This window comes from Ziziphus jujuba, chromosome 3 (assembly GCF_031755915.1).
Source record: "Ziziphus jujuba cultivar Dongzao chromosome 3, ASM3175591v1".
Taxonomy (NCBI): domain Eukaryota; kingdom Viridiplantae; phylum Streptophyta; class Magnoliopsida; order Rosales; family Rhamnaceae; genus Ziziphus; species Ziziphus jujuba.
In genome coordinates this window covers 12,006,629-12,029,158 of record NC_083381.1, presented here as the reverse complement: position 1 = coordinate 12,029,158, position 22,530 = coordinate 12,006,629, and the positions used below count along the sequence as shown (strand labels likewise).

The 22,530-nt window shown below is 29.7% G+C and overlaps 2 protein-coding genes and 1 long non-coding RNA gene across 3 annotated transcripts; all 3 read right to left on the bottom strand.

Moving 5' to 3' along the window:
* Positions 1-4,883: 4,883 nt before the first annotated feature.
* Positions 4,884-6,405, bottom strand: LOC112489329 (putative F-box/LRR-repeat protein At5g02930). Its single transcript, XM_025067698.3, has 2 exons — positions 5,311-6,405; positions 4,884-5,198 (listed from the first exon to the last, which is right to left on the bottom strand). The coding sequence occupies exons 1-2, from the start codon at positions 6,352-6,354 to the stop codon at positions 5,034-5,036; spliced, it is 1,209 nt and encodes a 402-aa protein (XP_024923466.2). The 5' UTR covers positions 6,355-6,405; the 3' UTR covers positions 4,884-5,033.
* Positions 6,406-10,163: 3,758 nt separating this feature from the next.
* On the bottom strand, positions 10,164-13,090 carry LOC125423570 (uncharacterized). Its single transcript, XR_007242271.2, has 4 exons — positions 13,054-13,090; positions 12,857-12,942; positions 10,909-10,992; positions 10,164-10,792 (listed from the first exon to the last, which is right to left on the bottom strand). It is a non-coding gene; the product is annotated as an uncharacterized LOC125423570 (long non-coding RNA).
* Positions 13,091-17,453: 4,363 nt separating this feature from the next.
* LOC107422182 (putative F-box/LRR-repeat protein At5g02700) lies at positions 17,454-18,422 on the bottom strand. Its single transcript, XM_016031599.3, has 2 exons — positions 17,851-18,422; positions 17,454-17,706 (listed from the first exon to the last, which is right to left on the bottom strand). Exons 1-2 carry the CDS (start codon positions 18,420-18,422, stop codon positions 17,454-17,456), a joined length of 825 nt encoding a protein of 274 aa, XP_015887085.3.
* Between the last annotated feature and the right edge of the window lie 4,108 nt (positions 18,423-22,530).

Sequence of the window (22,530 nt, the reverse complement as noted above, 5' to 3'; positions counted from 1 at the left end):
AAGAAGAAGAAGAAGAAGAAAAGAAAAAGAAAGCCATTTTTCGTGGGTGTTCCCCCACGTGAGGAAAAAAGAAATTTTTTTTTTAAAAAACAATAATAATAATAAAATAATAAAATAAATAAATAAATAATATTAAGATAATATTATTTAATATGGTTGACATGTGACATCTCCTCATTGTGACACATGGCACCCTTTATTAAGTCATACGTGGCATACTGTTTACATATTTAAAAAATAATATTAAAATAATATTATATTTGAAAAACTTTACAAGTCTATAACTTTCAAACCACATGTCCAAATCGGACGTACCGCTAGTCTATGAACTCGTATCGATAAGTACTTCACAACCATGCATGAGTCAAATCTCAACTTTGCATAAACAAAAAGTCAACTCTGGCACCCCTTGGATAGTTTTGACCTCAACTTGTTTTGCTCATAACTTTCAATCTATAGCTTTGTTTTTGACGTGCTACTAGTCTAGGAACTCGTGACGATGTGTAATTTTTAACGGTACCTCGGTCAATGTGAAATTTTATCAGGAGCAAAAAGTCAATATTTGACCCCTTCTCGATCAACGACGGTCAAACCCGGTCAACCTTGGTCAAATTTTAGATGTATTTCGGGACGAGGTGTTACAATTTGTGCCAAAAAAATTTTTAACTTATGTGCTGTGTAATTTATTAGGAAAAATTGCACAACTTGACTAAAATGATAATATATAAATACATATATACATATTTCATTGAGAGATTTTGTAGTTTGAAGGCAAAATATAAAATGTTTCCATAATTTGGGGATAAAATGATATTACCTTAAATTTGTATAAACACTATCATGACCGGTAATGATCACTATGGTTAAAAAATGTTAAAAAAAAAAGGAAAAAGAAGAAAAATAGATGACTCATGACATAATAATCTATATAATATATAAAAGAAGAATCATATGCACCACGTGTCAGCATAAGCTTCTTTCAAATTCCCTCCAAAAGCACATTTTTTATTTTTATTTTATTTATAATTTATTTATTTATTTATTATTTTACCTTTTATGTTTATACCCAAATATATATAAAATCAATTTTTAATATAACAATCAAACAATTGGTAAAATGAAATATGGTAATAATTTTGAAATAAATTTAAAATAAATAAAATATTTGATTTTATTTTATTTACCAAATAAGTTAAATACGTAAAATGTATTTGCATATATATAGTTTCCTTAATTAAATATATTTTAAATATTTTTATATATACAAATACAGTTACATGAAAATTAATAAAGATACCTTTTATTTGGATATACAAATATAATATCATAAATAATAATTGTTAAGCATAGCAAACTAAGATTTATTTTCAAAACAAATTATTTGATCTTATTTTATTACCAATTAATATATATTTTTATTATTATATTAGATAGACAACTGAGTAAGATCAGATTTTGATAAAGTATATTCGGATCAATGGGGAAGATCTTGAAGATTATTACCCAAGAATGCAAGTATTACCCTTTTTAAATTATATATATATTTTTATTCTTATTATTATAGTATTATATAATATTATATTATATTATATTATCTATATAATATATAAAAGTAGAAGAGTCAGTGCCACGTGTTATCCTAATGTTTTTTTAAATTTTCTTTAAAATTATCAATAAGATAAAATATCATCTTTTATTATTATTATTTATGATCCTATTAAAATATTACTTAATATCAAATTGAACAGCTATTTAAAGCATGAGATTTTTTTACCTTTTATGATTGTATCCAAAAATATAATATATATATATATATATATATATAGATATATGACATAGAGTATATCTATATATATAATAGATTTGGATGTGAATTAAAAAGAGTATGATATTTTTATCTTCTATTGGTTGTATCCAAAAATATATATTTTATTATTATAATATTATATATGCCATAAAGTGCATTTGCATATACATGGTTCCCTTAATCAAATGTATTTTAAATATTTTTATATATACAAATGTAATTATATGAAAATTAATAAACATATTTCGTTACTTGGACACAAAATTTTTTCACAAATAATATAATTTTATTTTATTAATTAAAAAATTTGAGATATCCTTTTTAGAATATAATTATTAAACATGACAAAGTGAGATTTATATTCAAAACAAATTATTTAATTTTATTTTATTTACCAAATAAGTTAAATATATTTGGTTATAAATTACTAAGTGTCACATTCCGGTTATTTAGAATTTCGATATTCAATATTTTAATAGTTTTTATTCTTTTATATTTCTATTTTAGTTATTAAAGCTATTAAAGTTTTTTTTTAATTGATTTTTGAAAACCGAGAGCTATATGAGAAAGCCAAGAGCTGACTAAGAAAAACTGTTTTTCGGGGATTCAATTAAAACCAGCTAGCTGATGGAAAAAATTGATTGGTTTTACGATTTTTGTTTGTGGTTCTTTTTTTCATTATTTTATTTTATTTTTTTCTTATTCTCAGGGAATTGCTTAAAGGAATGTTAGTGTGCATCTCCTCCTCATGTCTCGGGTGAAGCCTGAATGGTAGGAGCGTGATTATGTGTTTAAAATGATGGTAATTTGGAGAAATAATCTAAATATGTTATTATAATTTTTAAAAATAATTTTTAAATGTTTAATTGGAGACTTATTTCCGAAAAAAAAAAGTTTAATTGGAGACATGGAGTTGTTAGAAAAATTTAAATATCTAGTTAGAGAAAAGAAAAAAACATTGAAATAATTTTTTTAAATTTATAGATAATTTTTATAATCTTATAAAGTAATAATGGTATATATCTTCTTCTTCTTTTTCCCTCTTTTACTTCCTTTTCGTTTTAGTTTTGGTAGAAAAAGATGGAGACACACTACATGCTCACATATCTAATAATATAAATCAAACCAATTGTAGTTGTTATTGAAAAATAAAAAAGAAAAAGAAATAAGAAGCATTTTTAGTTGTTAGTAAGTTTGCTTAAAATTAGTTTTAAACATTTTTTCTTAAATTTAAGTTAGATTTATAAATTGGAATCTACATAAAATATATAAGTAGAATAGTCTGTATCACGTATTATCTTAATGTTTATAGAGATAATGGCATTATCAAGTAGTTAGGGCAATGGGCACAACACTAAGCAGTAGTAGGCACTAGGTAGTATAGTAGTGAGTAATAACCTCTATGAACCAAACTCGGCACACTTTATATACAGCCTGAATCATTAATAACTTTGGCATTTTCATCTAATTTTTAAATTACTCTCTCACTTCCATTTTAAACATTTTATGTTTCCGTAAAAACTTATGCTTTTAGTTCTTTCAAGTATATCAGTTATACAGTGACAATGTGTGGTTTTCTTAAACAGATCTATTTAATTTTTTAATTAAAACATGTCTAAAAAGATAGTTATGATAAAAAAAAATTTTAAAAAATAATAATCTATATATTAATATTTTTATTGTTTTGTTATATTTATTTTATTGGTAGATAATAAGATTTTATGTACAGTAATTAATAATAAAATAGATCTTCTAATTTATATAATTTATATATTAATATCTTTATTCCTTTGTCATATTTATTTAATTGTAAAATAATAAGTAAAATAATAAATTATTTTACAAGGTAAAATATATGTAACAATTAATAAATTACCTTACAAAGTAAAAAGTAAATAATAATAATAATAATAATAATAATTATAGTAATAAAATAATAATAATAATAATAATAAAGATAATTAAATTATATTATAAGGATTCAATATAGAAAAATTAATTATTTACAAAGAATAAAAAAAAGATAGTCAGAATAAAAAAATATTAAAAATAGATTTATAATCTCTTTACTAATATTTTTGTTAGTTTATTATATTTATTTATTGTAAAATAAAAAGATTTTGTATATGCTAATTAATAGTTACATTCTATACATTAATACATACACATATATAGATGTGCAATAAATAAAATTTTAATATCATAATATATAGATTTCAATAATGAAATTAATATCTTTATTTGATCTTAATAAAATATATCTAACCATAAATAAATTATCTTATAAGGTTATATGGTAAATAATGACAATAATAAATACAACTAAATTATATTATGAGAATTTAATATTGGTAAATTAATTAATTGCAATATCACAATGTATAGATTTCAATATCATAATATAATATAATTATTTGAAATTAATAATGATGATTCAATATTATAATATATAGATTTCAATAATGAAATTGATCACCTTATTTAATCTTCTTAAAAGAGGGATGGTGACCATACATGGTCAATTTTCAAGTTAATTCAAATAATGCAAAAAAAAACTTTCAATTTAGAATGATGGCTCAATTTTAGGAATTGAAAAAAATTTACATTCATCATTCAGAACAATATTTGTACCTTTATAAAATTTGAAAATCTTCACCTATAAATAGATAATGAAGCAAGTGATTTTTAACTCCCAATCAATCAGATATATAACTATTGAACAATATTTTCTCTTTAATTTCAATCTTTATTATAATAAAAATTATATTTAATTAATTTGATTTGATTTAAATATAATTAATTTTCAAAATCATTTATTACAAATATACATACCGTACATTGCACGGGATCAAATACTAGTAATAACAATAACAAGAACGATGAAGTTTTGTTCTCACGGGATTACTGGATTGTACATAGAGACAGGAAGTCAAATAAAGATAGGGAAGTCTATGGAAAAGGCAAACTTACGGCAAAATGGCAAGTTGGCATCAAATTTAATAAAAAATTAATAAGAATATTAATAACACAACATAATGAGATAGTAATAAGTAAACAGTTTATCGGTAACTAAAAGAACATGCACTTCATTGAAGGTAAATTAAAATAAGCAACAAACAATTTAGTCTTAAAAAAGAAAAGTACATTAAATTTGTATGCCTACAAACTCATTCTCTTTACCATTACAAACACTAATGCATTATCCTAATAACTGATTACAGTTGTTTCATACCATTTCAAGAGTCTCCAAACAAGGTGCACACCATAGCAAAGAATCCGGCAATTTTGCAGTTTCATACAACCTACCATCACGAATCTTCACCTTCAGATGCTTCAGATTCAGCAATGGAGAAGGGCAATATTTTCTTATGCTTTTTAGAAGGATGAGAACCTGCAAAAGTTAACAATAACGATAAAAGAAAATGAGTGATCAGAATCATTCTTTACCACCTTGAAAATTAAAAGAATAAACTCAATGAACTAAGCAACCATATTAGACATACCTCTTCATCCCTAATGGTCAGCATCATTTTCTTCAAGAAATTCAGATTTGAAAGAAGATGTACAAGATCCATCAATGAAGCTTTAAGCATACCACCACGATCTTCGAGGGTCAAACTGGCTTCCAACAGATTTGGAGCTTCAACCAAAATGATATTCCGGGAATAACATGTAAGGTGCAAGCAAACTAGATTTGGCGTTGTAATTGTAAGTGCAACCTCCTCAACCGTATCGAATGACTTAATGAAAACATATTTCAGGCTATGACTACGGATGCTAATATTTTTCATTGTATGGGATTCTAAAGCTAATCTCTCAAGGAGAGGAAGTCTAGAAATTAGGCCGTTCAACCACTGTTCATTAAAATCCACAGATAATGAGAGATTTTTAAGTGTTCCACTGACAACGAAATCTATAGGTCCTAGTGCATATGTTCTTAAATACAATTCCTCAATAATAGGGCATCCGGATATAAGATTTTGAAGTGATTTAACATCAGATTCGAAAGAAAGCAATGAGAGAACTTTCAAAGAGGGAAAGGTTGAAGGAGTAGGGGCAACCAACTTCAAATAAGTCAACTTCAAGAGTGTTAATGAACTTGCATTAAGAATGAACTGAGGCAAACAATACTTTTCGAAACTGAGAGTTAACTCCTTCACTTTACTTTTAACAACAAAGTTTAACCAATCATCTATAATTCTGATATCACTGCTGCTTCTTGCAGACATATGATGTGTGTCAAACCTAAAACTTAATAGAAAGGTATCTGGAATCTGCATACAATGCTTGCGATATCTCAAATAATAGGTCATCAACTTTAAGACCATATCTCGAGTCCTCACATTCTTGTTTAAAGCAATAATACAGAAATCGTCAAAATATAAAAAGGGAGTTGAAACCCACATACGTCTCCAACGCTTGGAAAGACGACCCATTCGGACTAGATAAATGGTGGGAAGGGATGAGAAAATATGATGTATTAGCGAATCAGGCAATTGTGATATTCGGTCTTCCAACATGTTATGGCACTCTCCACAGTCTCCCATCCGAAGTTGATTGTCCACTTCTTTATCAGAATGTGTTACGAATATGGCGACTTACTGTTGTATCAGAATACTAATTGTATCAATTACACTGCATTATAAAATGACCAGAAAAAGACTCAACTCCCAAAAGTAGTAAAACAGATACAGTGCATATCCCAGACAGATACAAGATCAATATATGAAAAGTAGTAAAACAATACTCAACTCCCAAAAACCTTTTGCAAAATCCCCACTCTTCTTGAAACTGACTAGATTTTCATAATGAAGTCTACATGCATATACATATACATTCACACACACATATATACACAACATTTTTGGTCATCATAAACTAATAACAGGGATATATATACATATATATAGAAAAGAAAAAAAAGAAAAAGAAAGTGTTATTGGTCATAATGGGTAAGGATATACAAAAGGATACAAAATGACAAAGAAAAAAGAAATGGATATTTAAACTCTGTTCGAGCAGAAATATATGAAATGGGTTATAAGAAATTTCCAGAGCATAAACGTCTCTGTCAATGAAATTGAAAACAAAATATTAGCAAGCAAAAGGGTTATAAGATGAAATTCCCAAATGAAAATTAAAACTCATACAAACCCCCAACTCTATTTTAGAAATAAACAAATACAAGATAAGTCAAACAAAGAAGAAGCTAACTGACCTGAGTTTCAGAAACCCCCCAACAACTCTATTCAAATTATCAAAACAGAAGACAGAGGGTTCAGAGAGTGAGAAACTGCGTGAGACACTGAGTGTGATTTAGGGAATCAAAATTTATCCGAACACCAAAACTATGTCGTATTGTCGACATAATTAGTTGCATTTTTTTTTTGCAAAAATAAAAACCATATTATGTAACAGCATTATTTTTATCGAAAATCATAATATGTTCTAGACTAGAACCTATTTTAAGTTATTTTAGCATCGTGTCACTCCTACAAATACATTTAACAGCATTTGGTTATAAGAATAATAACTTTCCTAACTTTGAGCGCCTGTATAAGTCCCAAAAAAAAAAAATAATAAATAAATATCTTTAAGGGTTGAAAATAATAATAATAATAAGAGTAGAATATGTATTTAAAAGAAAAAAAAAAAAAAAAAAAACTAAAGTAGAAGGATTTTTTTAGTAAAAGGCTCCACCTATTACTATAGTATGCAAAATTGTTATAATTTCCATCAATATACTTTTATATTTTTGATGTGGTAATTTCTTCCATTTTATGAAAAACAGGGTGGGGAATGGGCATCTCTTCCTATTCTAGCTCTTTATAAGTAGGGAATGAGGCGAAGATGGGGATTCCTCGCAAAGTGGGGATCGAGAGAGCCCGCCTGGTCCTATGCCATTGCCTATCCTAGCATAGTGTGAAAGTTTTGGATAATTGTTGTAATATTTACAGACTTAGGGGGGCCAATTGTGCAAACAGATCCTTTTAACTTTAGTGCATTGTGTATGCCTAATTTAATCAAATTTATTAGGAAAATTTGTATAATTTGACTAAAATGATAATATATGTATATATATATATATATATATATATATTTTATTGAGAGAATTTGTAATTTTGAAGACAAAATATAAAATGTTTCCTAATTTGGCGATAAAATGACATTAACCAAATTTGTATAATCAATATGGTTAAATTATTATAAAAAAAAAAAAAAGGAAGGAAAAAAAGAAGAAGGAAGGAAAAAAAGAAGAAGGAATATAGATGATTCATGACAGAATAATAATAACAACATGAAGGATGAAGTTTTGGTCTAACTGGATAACTAGATTTTACATAAGAGACAGGAAGTCTAATAAAGATAGGGAAGTCTATGGAAAAGGCAAACTAAGAGCAACATGGGTATTTGAAATTCTAATAAACAGTTTTAGGAAATTGAAAAGTAGTAAGGCAAATGCTATATGGCAAAAAAAATAAATAAAAAATAAAAAATAAAAAAATGAAAGAAACAGGCAACAAAATTAGATAGTAATAACTAGACAGCTTATCGGTAACCGAAAGAACTTGCAGTACATTGAAAGTCAATTAAAATTAGCAACAAAAAAAATGGTCAATAAAATTTCTATCTTAAAAAAGAAAAGTCCATAAAGTTTGTATCCTTGCAAATTCATTCTCTTTACCATTACATGATAACTAATTGCAACCGTTCTCTGTCTCGTACTATTTTAAGAGTCCTCAGAGAAGGTGCACACCAAAGCAAAGAATCCCACAATTTTGCAGTTTTGTACGGACTACCATAACGAACCTTCACCTTGAGATGGTCCCGATTAGGCAAGGGGGAAGGACACATTTCTTTTATGCTTTTTAGAAAGATGAAAACCTACAAAAATTACCAACAAGAAGAAAAGAAAATATGAGTTAGTAACTTGAATCATTCATTGCCAACTTCAAAGGTTAAAAGAATAAACTCAATGAACTAAGCAACCATAGTAGACTACCTCTTCAACCCAAATAGTCTGCATCATTTTCTTCAAGAAATTAAGATTTGAAAGAAGATGTACAAGATCCATATATGAAGCTTTAAGCATAGCACCACAATCTTCTAGGGCCAAATTGAGTTGAAATACCATTTATTCCAAAAGCTTAAACTGATGGGAGGTAGGTTTTCATTTCATTTATATTTTTTTCTAATACTCCCCCTAAAATATAAGCCCACCTCTTTTGCACTTTTCTAAGTCTTTACATTTGTTTTTTTTATTTTGGATGGAGTTGTTGAGTTTTGAACCCAACACCTCTTGGATCTCTAGCTTTGATACCAAGTTAAAATACCATTTATTCCGAAAACTTAAGCTGATGGGAGATGAACTTTCATTTTATTTATATTTTTCTCTAACAAATTAGCTTCCAACAGATTAGGAGCTTCTACCAAATTGATATTCCGGCTCCGGGCATAACATGTAAGGTGCAAGCAAATCAAATTTGGCATTGTGATTGTATGTGCGACATCGTCAACACCATTGTACAACTCCATGAAAGCATATTTCAGGCTATGACTACAGATACTAAAAATTTTCATCCTATAGGATCTTAAAGCTCATCTCTCAAGGAGAGGAAGTCCAGAAATTAGGCCGTCCATCCACTCATCATTAAGATCCACAAATAATGAGAGGTTTTTAAGTGTTCCACTGACAGAAAATTCTATAGGTCCAAGTCCATCTGCTGTTAAATGCAATTCCTAAATAATAGGACATCCAGAAATAAGATTTTGAAGTGATTCAACATCAGATTCCAAACAAATCAAAGAGGGAAAGGTTGAAAGAGTCGGGGCAACCAACTTCAATGAACTCAACGTCAAGGTGTTAGTGAACTTGCATTAAGAATGAACTGAGGTAAACAATACTTTTCGACACAGATATCTAACTCGTTCACTTTGCTTTCAACAACAAAGTTTAAAAAGTCATCTATTTGTCTCATAGCACTGCTGCTTGTTGCGAAATTATATTTTACGCGACACCTAAAACTTGATATGAACATAACTGGAATCTGCATAAACTGCTTTCGATGTCTCACATTATTGGTCATAACCTTTAAGACCATACATTGATTACTCACATTCTTATTGAAAGTAATACCAGGGAACCGTCAAAATATTGAAAGGGAGTTGAAACCCACATACGTCTCCAACGTTTGGAAAGATGACTCATTCGGACTAGATAAATGGTTGGAAGGGATGATAAAATATGATTTATCAGCGAATGAGGTAATTGTGATATTTGGTCTTCCAACATGGCATGGCATTCTTTGCCTACCGTTTCTCCACAGTCTCTCTTTAATCTTTTAGTTGCCATAGTTATAAAATTCTGAGACGATTGTCCACTTCTTTAATTAGAATGTGTACATATATAGAACCCTACCATCTAACACTAATTGTATCAATTACACCTTTTATTTAGAAAATGACCAGAAAGAAACTCCCCTGAAATTTAAAAGAAATACAATTCAAAATATATCCTCAGACAGATACAAGATCATTATGACTAACTGAAAGTAAGGCAAGGCTAAGAAAAATAAAGTAAATGAAATGTAGTGAAACACTAGTCAACGCCCCAAAGCTTTTGCTAAATCCCCCACTCTTCTCGAAACTGAACTAGATTTTCATAATGAAGTCTACGTAGCTGTACATATACATATATATATATATAAATATACAGAGACACACCTATACATATATATATATATATATATATACACCCAACATTATTTGTGGTTAAATTTTGTTTGACATTGCATTTTTAGAGCCAAAAAAAAGAAAAAAAGAGAGTGTTACTGGTTATTAGTTTGCAGAACTGATAATGGGTAAGGAATAAGAGACAAAAAGGGACAGAATGAAAAAAGAAAAGAAGAAATGGAAAGCTGAAACTCTGTTGTAGCAGAAAAAATACGACATGTGGTTTAAAAAATTTCCAGAGCGCCAACATGTCTGTCAAATGAAATTGAAAACCAGCAAGCACATGGGTTATAGTATGAAATACCCAAATGAAAAATAAAAAATCTAATAAAACAAAAAGAAGAGTTAAAAGAAAGAAGCTCACTGACCTGGTTTCTTTCAGTCGCAAGACCCCCAACTTCAGGAGAGTGAGAAAACGATGATGAATATGCCCTTGGGGAATCAAATTTTTTCTAAACGAGAATCGAAAGAAACGGTGTCGTATCATTGACATAAATATTTTTTGATAAACAGAAAACCATATATATATATATATATGTATAGAAATGTTCGTGCTTTTTTTTTTTTTTTTGTTTGGGCAATGATAAAAACCATATTATTTAACAGCATTTATAAACTTCCTTAACTAGGGGTGGAGAACTCCAATATATATATATATATATATATATATATAAGGGATGGAAAATATAATAGTATTAAAAGGAAAAATGATTTAACAAAAATAAAATAAGAGCTAAAATAAATGCCATTTTTTGGTAAAAGGTCACCTATTAGTATGATATGCAAAATTGTTATAATTTCCATCAATATTTTGTGTAGTTTTGATGTGGTAATTCCTTCCATTTTATGCAAAATTTGCATAGTTTTATCAATAATTGAAGCCTTTTTTAATGGAAAAGTTCATAATTTTCATTTATTTTATATTTAAATATTTAACCGAAATTTTATAGATAGGTATATAAATATTTTTATATTGTCAAATTATTTATTAAATTTTACTATATTTGGGGTTTAATATGTAAAGGGAATTTAAAGGGTGGTATATTTGATTGGTTACAATACTGCATATGATGAGTGAGGAGGATACTAAATTCACTAAAAATAAAATTAAAATAAATGCGACTGGTGATCAAATTTAATGGATTCCCCTATTTGAATCAAATTTAATGGATTGTCCTAAGGTTTAACATTGCTTGAGACATATAAACACGGTTTAGCGATCCAAGAAAAAACAAAACAAAAACGAAAACAAAGAAAACAAAACAGACTTGGTTTGGATGATACATTCTAAAAAACCTTCTAATTTAGGAAAAATTATATTTTGGTATATTGAACATTTTGATTGTGGGATTTGGATCTTCAGTTTTTTATTTGAGCGAATTAGACCCTAAAATTTCCAATTTGTTGCGATTTGATTCCATCCCTAAATTGAGCTTCATGATATTGTTAGTGGGCATGCACATGCAAGTCATGTGATCCATATTTTTGATTATTTATTTATTTAAAATTATGGTTTATTTTAATTAGATTTAATTTTAGAACATATTTAGGTCAACAAAAAGGGAAAAAACAAAAAAAAAGAAAAAATACAATATCATAAAAAAGAAAAAATACAATATCATTCTCATCCCAAATGAGCCACAACCCTCAAATCCAGTTTCCATTCTCATCCGAAATGAACCACAACTCTCAAACCCAGTTTCCATTCCCATCCCAAATTTCAGCATACTTAATCAGAAAAGCAAAGAAACAGCAAAAATAGAACACATAATTATCCAGAAAAAAAATATATGTGCAAACTTACATTTTATATGTATATGTAAACTGATATATATATATATATATAGTTCAATGATTAATTTGCCTAAATCAAAAGTTGGAGGCCTCAATCACATAATCCTGAAAGTTTAAGGTAGTAAAGTACAATTTACCTTTCAATTTATATTGAAAAATACCTTTTATATTAATGATTAACAAATTAATGTAACCTAAAAATACAAAAAGTGGTTTCCATAGAAACAAACTAATAACAAAACCACAATATTTTGCAAGGATGTAGGCTTTGAGTCTTGCATCTCCGATATAAAACTATAACTAAATAAAAAGTGAACATATGAAAAATAATGTCCGCATCAATTGGCATTCAATATCTAGTTCATAAATTTGACGACTATAAATATAATCAATATAATTTAATTAATTAATACAATAACTAATGATGACCATTTTGCTGTCATTATATTATTTCAAGAGTCTCTAAGGAAGGTGCACACCAAAGCAAATAGTTCTCCAATTCTGCATATTTAGTCAACTTACCATCTAGCTACCTTCACCTTGAGATGCTTTAGATTAGGCAAAGGGAAATTGCACTTGTTTCTTACACTTTCCGAGAAAATGAGAATCTACAATATGAGTAATTAGTAGCATTCATTAACCTCCTAATCAAGATTATGAAAACCCAATAAAAAATAAAAAAGTAAATAAAAAAATTAAAAAAACTTGATCATAAATACCTGTTCATCACGAATAGTCAAAAACATCTTCCTCAAGAAACTCAAATTCGAAACAAGATTTATAAGAGCAAAATATGAAGTCTCGTTCATAGAAAGGTTATAGAATTACAAACTGGCTTCTAACAAATTCGGAGCCTCAATCAAAATGTTTGACTGTGCAAAACACGGAAAGTCCAAATGAACTAAATTTGGTGTTGCAAGTACAGCCTCAATGACATTTTGTGAATGAAAATGAAGATATTTCAGGCTATGACTACGGATGCTAATATTTTTCAACGTACATAATTTGAAAGTAAATCTCTCAAGAAGCGGAAGTCCGGAAATTAGGTTGTCCAACCATTGATAAGAAAATTCCACACGCCACAGCCAAAGATTTCTAAGTGTTATGCTAACAGAAAAATCTACAACTCCCAAACTAGATCCTGCTAAATCCAATTCCTCAATCACAGGGCATCCATAAATAAGATTTCGAACTGATTTCGCATCCGATTCAATACCAATCAAAGATAGAACTTTCAAAGAGGGAAAATTTGATACAAAAGGAACTACCAACTTCACCTCGGACAACTTCAAGAGTGTTAATGAACTTGCATTGAGAACAAATAGTGGTAAACGATGTTGCTCGACTCGGAGGATTAGCTCCTTGACTTTATTTTTAACAACAAAGTCTAACCAAAGATCTATCTCTCTAAAGACATTGATGTATTTTACGAACCTACAAAATGTCAAGCATCTAAAACGTATTGTAGACTTATTTGTGATCTTCCCACATCGCTTTCGGTGTTTTAAAAAGTTATCCATAAACTTTAGGACCTTAATCTCGTTTCTTTTTATCTTCTAAGTGTATAAATGGAGTTGAAACCCACATATGTCTCCAATGCTTGGAAAGAAGACACATTTGGACTAGATAGATGGTGGGAAGGAATGAGAAAATATAATGTATGAGAGGCTCCGGTAGTTGTGATATTCGGTCTTTTGACATGGTTTGGCACTCTTCGTCTACCTTTACATTTATTCTTCCCTCTTTCTGTTGCCATCCTTATAAAAATCCTGAGTTGGTTGTCAATTTCTTCATCAGAATGTGTCTGCATTAAAAATAAAAAACAAAAATGAATAAAAAAAATGTGAAAAAGAAAATTAAAAAGTAAGAAAAAAGATGGATGCCACATAAGCATTGTCCAACATAAGATTAACTATGTTATGTTGGAGATCATTTATATATATGTGTATGTTTGCATATATATAATTTTTGTACATATATATAATATACACTGTGCCCTACATGTGATTTTTGTACATATATATATATATATATATAGTGCCCATTGTGTAACGCTTATTGCATGAAATTCAACGGGTCATTATGGAAGGAACAGAAAGTAAGTCCCCTGAAATTGGCAGAGAAATTCAATACATAAATACAGACACATAGAAGATCATATAATTGGTAAATGAAAGGAAAGCAACGATAAGAATTCAAAGTATACGAAGGTCAATCTATTACTGGTTAGAAAAGAACATATGTGCATACATGACTTAGAAAAGAACCAATCTATTACTGGTTAGAAGTCATCTATACTAGACAGTATGATGGATGAAGATTGTATATATATATATATGATACAAAAGGGACAAAATTAGCAGAAAAATGAAATACATTTAGTGGATTGGGGCTTTAGAAATTTCCACTTGGGCACAAAAGTCTGCAATAAAGAAGACCACAACAAAATTTCAAAATTAAAAAAAAAACAAAAACAAAAACGAATAATATATCAAGCAAGCAGAGGAGTTTTAGTATGAAATACCCAAGAGAAAAGTAAAACTCAAAATCTAAAAACGGAAGAGGGGAAAATTAAAAACAAAAAATAAATAAAAAATAAAAAATAAAAAAGCCCTTTAACCTTCTATCATAGACCCACCGCAACTAATATTCACATTATCAATACAGAATTAGGGAGTATACAAGTGATGTGATTTAGGGCAACCAAAATTTATCTGCAATGTCACAGCTATTTTTCGTCCAAAAAAAATATATCTGATGTGTATCATAAATGTAGTCTATTGCTATATTATTCCTTCGCATAAGAAAAAAGGTTATTTAAATATTGCTTGGCAGCATTTTGTAGTTATCAAAGGAAAAAAAAAAAAAAAAAGCAGCATTTGTTTACACAGAATTAATATTGTGGAAATTTACATAACTTCGAGAGGATAAAAAATATATTAAGCATAGAAGTAAATCTGTAAGATTTTAATACGTTTTTGTCAATATTCTTTACACTTTAGTTGAAATTTTAATTCCGTCTGTTTTTGTGCAAAATTCTTATAGTTTCCATTCCTAGTTTTTCAGAGTGGATTTTCATTAAAAAAAAAAAAAAATTAAAACTAACGAAATAGTTCTAGAAAGAAGTATACATACGTAAGTGTATATATATATATATATATATATATACACGCACACACATAAGTTTCACTTGTGGTCCTTCTCATTAGCTTAAAAATATACATAAAGAGTTCGATTATGTAATAAATTTTGCTACTTTTAACATGCAGAAGGAGTTTAAAGTTTTGTGAATAAATGTTTAAAAGAAAGGAAAGATAACTCTTGATGATGGTGATGGTGATGAGCTGCTGTCTAACTGGATTACTAGATTTTACGTAGGCAGTCAAATAAAAATAGGGAAGTCTATATGAAAGGGAAACATTCAACAACATGGGTATTTTTTATTTTAGTTCTTTTTTATTTTTTGAATAAACAACAACATGGGTATTAGAAATTGAATAAATAGTTTTAGAATTTTGGAAAGCCAAATGCTCTGTGTTTCAAAGAAATAAGATAATAACTAAACAGGGAGTAGTAACTTTAAAAAGCTTGCAATTCATTAAAACTCAATCCAACTAAGCAGCAAAAACCAAAAAAAAAAAAAAGAAATGTTCATGGAGTTTGTATCCCTACTATCTCGTTCTCTTTATCATTGCAAAACCCTACCTACAATATCATATTTCAAGGGTCTTCGGAGAACGTGCACATCAAAGCAATATATACCGCAATTCTTCAGCTTTGTTCGACCTGCTATCATGAACCTTCACCTTGAGATGCTCCAGATTAGACACGGAAAGAGGAAACTTTTCTCTGTGCTTTTTAGACAGATGAGAACTTACAAAAGTTAGCAATATATGTTGGGGTGAAAAGGTTATGACCAAGAACAAGCTAGCTTGAAGTGTTAGCAACAAGCAAGCTTTTGGTGATGCTCTTGGGAATGGTTGTGTGTGAGTTGTGTTTTTAGGTTTTGGTTATGGTGTTTTCTGGTTTTTAGGGTTCCTAAAGTGTTCTAAGGTGTTGAAGAAGAGATGAGAAGAAGGGGACCACGTTAGGTTTTGAAAATGAGGCTTGTATGTCTAGCCATTTCATTCATTTTACAATATAAGCTTGAAATTACAACTAGTTCATACATGCCAAGCATGTGAGCTTACAAAATGAGTAAAGTATTTGAAATTTAAAAAAGTAAAATGGTCAACACCTAACTTTTCATACACAAAAGAGTCAAAAACCAGCTGCAACATGTCTATTCCAAATATAGTAAAAAGTGGCACATGGTTTTGAACTAATTTCCTATTGTTTAACTAGTTTGGGTAAACAACCAAACTAGCTTCACCTACTTAGTTCCCCTTTGTATCTGCTTATGAAACTTGGTTTGAAGCATCCTTGGTCATCAATAAATATTGTTCCAAGAGCTAGGAAAGTTCTGGAACCGGGTCATGGGCCAAACAGCTCCAAAGCTGACCCATACTCTGCATACTGGGCCCATCAGATACAGCAATCTGTTTGGAATAGAAAATGGACTTTCCCATGTCATTTTAACCTGAACTTTAAACCATAGTCTTCTATATATGTCTGTAGACATCCCTCAAAATTTCAGCCCAAAACTCCATTTTCAACCTGAGATATAAGATAAATAGTGGAACTATGTTGCTGGAAATTATGAATCCAGCACCATAGGCACTTCAAGCATAACATTCCTACTCTTTTGCGCATAATTTTGCCTATAATTTTGCATACATAACTTAGGCACAAAACATTATCAAAATATACCTTGAATCAATTAAAACATACAAAAAATATAAACTCATAAAAGGAAAGAATTTGATACCAAGGTGTGCATACTAGCCGGTGACATGCACCATCAAGTGGCAAAATTGCCACACTTCAACAATATATAGCAATAAAAGAAAATATGAGTGAGTAACTTGAATCATTTATTACCACCTTGGAAATTAAAAGAATAAACTCAAATGAACTAAACAACCATATTAGAAATGCCTCTTCAACTGAAATGGTCAGCATGATTTTCTTCAAGAAATTCAGATTTGAGAGAAGATGTAAAAGATCAATATAAGAAGCTTTAAAGAACACCAACAGGATTCTGAAGGCTTAAACTGGCTTCCAACGTATTGGGAGCATCAACTGAAATGGTTAACTCAGCATAATGTTCAAGGTGCAAGTGAATTAAATTTGGTTCTGTAACTGCAAGTGCAACCTCCAGCACGTATGATGCAATGGAAGCATATCTCAGGCTATGACTACGGATGCTAAAAGATTTTGATGCGTGGGATTGTAAAGCTAACCTCTCAAGGAGAGGAAGCCCAGAAATTAGGCTATCCAACCACTTATCATTAAAAGCCCCAAATAACTAACAGTAAATTCTATAGGTCTCAGACTATATGTTGCTAAATGCAATTCCTCAATAATAGGAAATCCAGAAATAAGATTTTGAAGTGATTTAGCATCAGAATTCACACCCATCAAAGAGAACTTTCAAACAGGGAAGGGGTGAAAGAGAAGGGACAACCAACTCTAATGAAGACAATTTCAGGAGTGCTAATGAACTTGCACCAAAAAAGAACTGAGGTAAACAATACTTTTTGACATGGAGATCTAACTCCTTCACTTTGCTTTTAACAACAAAGTTTAACCAATCATCTATTTGTCTCATAGCATCGCTGCTACTGCTTGAGAAATTATAGCCTGTATCACACCTAAAACTTAAAATGAATGTATCTGGAATCTGTATATACTGTTTGCGATATCTCAAGTAATTAGTCATGAACTTTAAGACCATATCTCGGTTCTTCACATTCTTGTAGAAAGTAATGCCCTGTAAGTCATCAGAATATGAAAAGGGAGTTGAAACCCACGCCTGTCTCCAATGCTTGGAAAGAATACTTATTCGCACTAGATAAATGGTAGGAAGGAATGAAAAGATGTGATGTATAAACAAATCAGATAATTGTGATATTTGGTCTCCTGACATTGTATGACGCTCTTTGTCTACCGTTCCTCCACAATCTGCTTCAACACTTTTAGTTGCCATGGTTATAAAATCACGAAATGATGGTTCGCTTCTTTACCAGAATGTATTAAATACACAGGATACTATAATATAAGTAGAACGAGACTCCCCTGAGATTTGGAAGAAATTCAATACATATCCTCGTATAGATAGAATAACATTATGCCTAACAGAATAGAACACAAGGCTAAGGAAAACAAAGTATCTGAAGAGTAGTAAATTTCAAAAACCCACTCTTTTTGAAACAAAACTAAATTTCATCATGATGTCAACATGCATATATAATCATAATGATATTTCATATACAGTCGTCCACATCCAGAACATAGTCATATTATACACAGTCATAATGATATTTCATAAAGCAAAATTATATGAACAGAACACACCTATATCCAAACACCCACTCTTTTTGAAACAAAACTAAACACCCACCCACCCACCCACACACAGAGATATATCATTGTTGGTCATTATAAATTCATAGAGATTGTAAAATTCACACACACACACACATATATCATTGATATTCATTATAAATTCATAGAGGTTGTAAAATTTGGTTTGATTTATAAAAATAGTTTGACATCCATTTATTAGAAAGAAACAGAGTTATTAGCTATAAGTTCTACAGAACTGATAATGGGTAAGAAATTCAAGACAAAAGGCAAATAATCAAAAAGGAAAAAGAAATGGAAAAAAAAAATGCTAGATCGAGATACTCTGTTCTAGCAGCAAAACAAAACAAAACAAAATAGAAACGGTGTTTAAAGAAATTTCCAGAGCACAAACAAATCTGACAATGAAATTGAAAACCAAATCCATCATGCACACCAGTTAGTTTCAGTATGAAAGAGCCAGAAACAAAAGGAAAGTTAAAAGGAGGTTACTGTCCTGTTTTCCCAGTAACCAACCAACAATATTCAGATTATTGAAAGATAAAAGTCGAGAATTTAGTGAGAAAATTTTGGCGAGAAAGGGAAGAACAGAAAATCAGTGGTTTTGATTTTAATTTTTAGGGCATTTAGATTAATACGGAATGATACAGAGTCTATGGTGCGGACGGTCCTCATGCGGACCATAGTATTGGTGACAGTTTTTCATAGTATTGGTGACGATTTTCTAAGAAATCATCGTTAGTACTATGAAAAACCGTCACTAATACTGTGACCGTCCTCACCATAGAATTCCCGCGGAATGATATTCTCAAAAAACAATATCAAAATAAAAAAAATAAAAAATGATAAATACGAAATGAGAAAGTACCTTGAAACGGTGTCGTTGGTTTAAGAAAATCAGTACGTTTTCACTTTCGATAAATTTATTTACTTCTTATTTAAAAGTATTTTGCTACGAAAAAGTATAAACTACGGTTGTTTAAAATCAATAATACTGTACATAAAAAATCTCCATAATTTTAAGCGGGTGGAAAAGCATAATAATAATAAGAAAAAAAGTGTATTTCAAAAAAAATAATAATAATAATAAAAAGTGAACGAAGTACAATATGCAAAAGTTTTATAATTTCGATCTTTCAATTTTGTTTTTTTTAATACTTTCGTGAAATTTTCAGGGTGATGTGTAATTCCTTCTCATTTTATCCAAAAATTATTTCTTAATAGTCCAAGTTATGCATGGAATTTCTTTTTCTTTTTTTTTTTCTTTTTTGGTTAGAAGTTTAAAAAATTTTCATTTATTTTACAAGTTTTGAAATTTTATTGGGAAGTTTTATATATATATATATATATATAACATTTTAAGTTTAAAAATATACTTATAAAGTGAAATTATTTTTTAAAATTAATATGACTAGTAAAAAAAACAAATGGTGCGTTTCAAAGGAATAAGTTAATAACTAAACGTATATTAGTAACTTAAAAAACTTGCACTTCATTAAAACTCAATGCAATTAAACAACAAAGAAGATGTACAATATAATTTAGTTTTTGAAAAAAGGAAAAAAATTTAAAAAAAAAGTTCATGGAGTTTGTACCCATACTATCTCATTCTCTTCACCATTACAAAACCCTACTAGAATATCCTAATAACTAATTACAACAATCCTTTGTTTCATACTATTTCAAGAGTCTTTAAAGATGGTGCACACCAAAGCAAAGAATCCCGCAATTCTGTAGTTTTGTACGACCTACTATAACAAACCTTCACCTTGAGATGGATGCTCAAGATTAGGCAAGGGAGAAGGATACTTATTTCTTATGCTTTTTAGAAAGATTAGAACCTATAAATGTTGACAACAACAATAAGAGAAAATATGAGTGACTAATTTGAATCATTCATTACCACCTTGAAAATGAAAAAAATAAAATAAAAATAAATAAAAACTTAATGAACTTCAACAAATTCAGATTTGAAAAAAGATGTACAAGATCCATATACATGGAGTTTATATGAACTCCTAATTCGTTGTATACAGTATGTCAGTTTACAAAAGCCAGCCAGCCAAGCATAGATTTACAAAAAATGCTTGTTCAACATTCTAATTAGAAACTCACCGCGGTAGCCATTTTATTATTTCAAAGGTCTCCAAAGAGGGTGCACACCAACGTAAAGAATCTTGCAATTCAACATTTTTAGTTAACCCATTCTCATATATTCTCAACTTGAGATGCTTCAGATTAGGCAAGGGAGAAGGACGCTCCTTTCTTATTCTTTCTGGCAATATGAGAACCTATAAAAGTTAACCAACAACAAAGACAATATCAGCAAGCAATTTAAATCATCTCATTACAACCCAGACATTAAAATTATCTTAAACGAAATAAACAACTATAAATACCTCTTCTGGGCAAATAGTCAGTGTCATCTTCTTCAAGAAACTCATATTTGAAAGCAGATGTACAAGAGCTAAATATGGAATTTCTTTCACAAGGCTGTTTTGAATGCTCAAACTGGCTTCTAACAGATTTGGAGCTTAAATTGAAATGATTGACTCGGGATTACATTCAAAGTGCAAGCATACTAAATTTGGTGCTGTAAGTGCAGCTTCAGTGCCATATGATAACTGGAAGAAAACATATTTCAGGCTATGACTATGAATTCTAATATTCTCCAACCAATTTTCCAAAGTTAATCTCTGAAGATGAGGAAGTCCAGAAACTAGTCCGTCCAGCCACTGATGAGTATGTTTCACATGCCATAATGACAGATTTCTAAGCGTTCCACTAACAGCAAATTCCATTTTACCAAGTTCGTATCCTCGTAAATTTAATTCCTCAATAATAGGGCATCCAGAGATAAGGTTTTGAACTGACTAAACATTAGTTTCCACCCATATCAAAGAGAGAACTTTCAAAGAGGGAAAAGTCGAAAGAGAAGAGGCAACCAACTTCAACGATACCAATTTCATGATTGTTAATGAACTTGCATTAAGAACGAACAGGGGTGAAGAATAATTTCTGAAACGGATATCTAACTCCTTCACTTTACTTTCAACGACAAAGCTTAACCAACCATCTATTTGTTCAGCACTTCTTTTGAAACTATAAGACAAGTCACACTTAAAACTTGTTATGGATGTTTCGGGAATTTGCATACATAGCTTGCGACCTTCCAAACAGTCAGTCACAAACTGTAAGAGCATATCTCGATACTTCACCTTCTTGTTAAAAGTCTTAGGACAAAAGTTTTCAAAATATAAGAAGGGAGTCGAAAGCCACATATGTCTCCAGCGCTTGGAAAGGAGACTCATTCTGGCTAGATAGATTGTGGGGAGGAATGAGAAAATATGATGCACAAGAGCATCTGGTAACTGTGATATTCGGTCTTCCTGACACTCGTTTTCTACCTTTCTTCCATAGCCTTTCCTCCCTCTTTTTCTTGCCATACTGTGCGTAACACTTTATAGTATCAATTACACAGTTATCATAAAATGACCAGAAACAGACTCTCCCCTGAAATTTTGGAAGAAACTGAATACATATCCACATACCGAAATTGAAGATTATAATGACCCAGTGAGAGCAACCCAAAGCCAAGAAAGCAAAGTATATGAACATTAGCAAAGCATTAATCAAAAATCTCAAAAAAAAAAATTTTGCAAAATCCAAAACACCCAGTGGTTCTGAAACAGAAATAGACCTATCTCAGGCACATATACAGATTTTCAAAA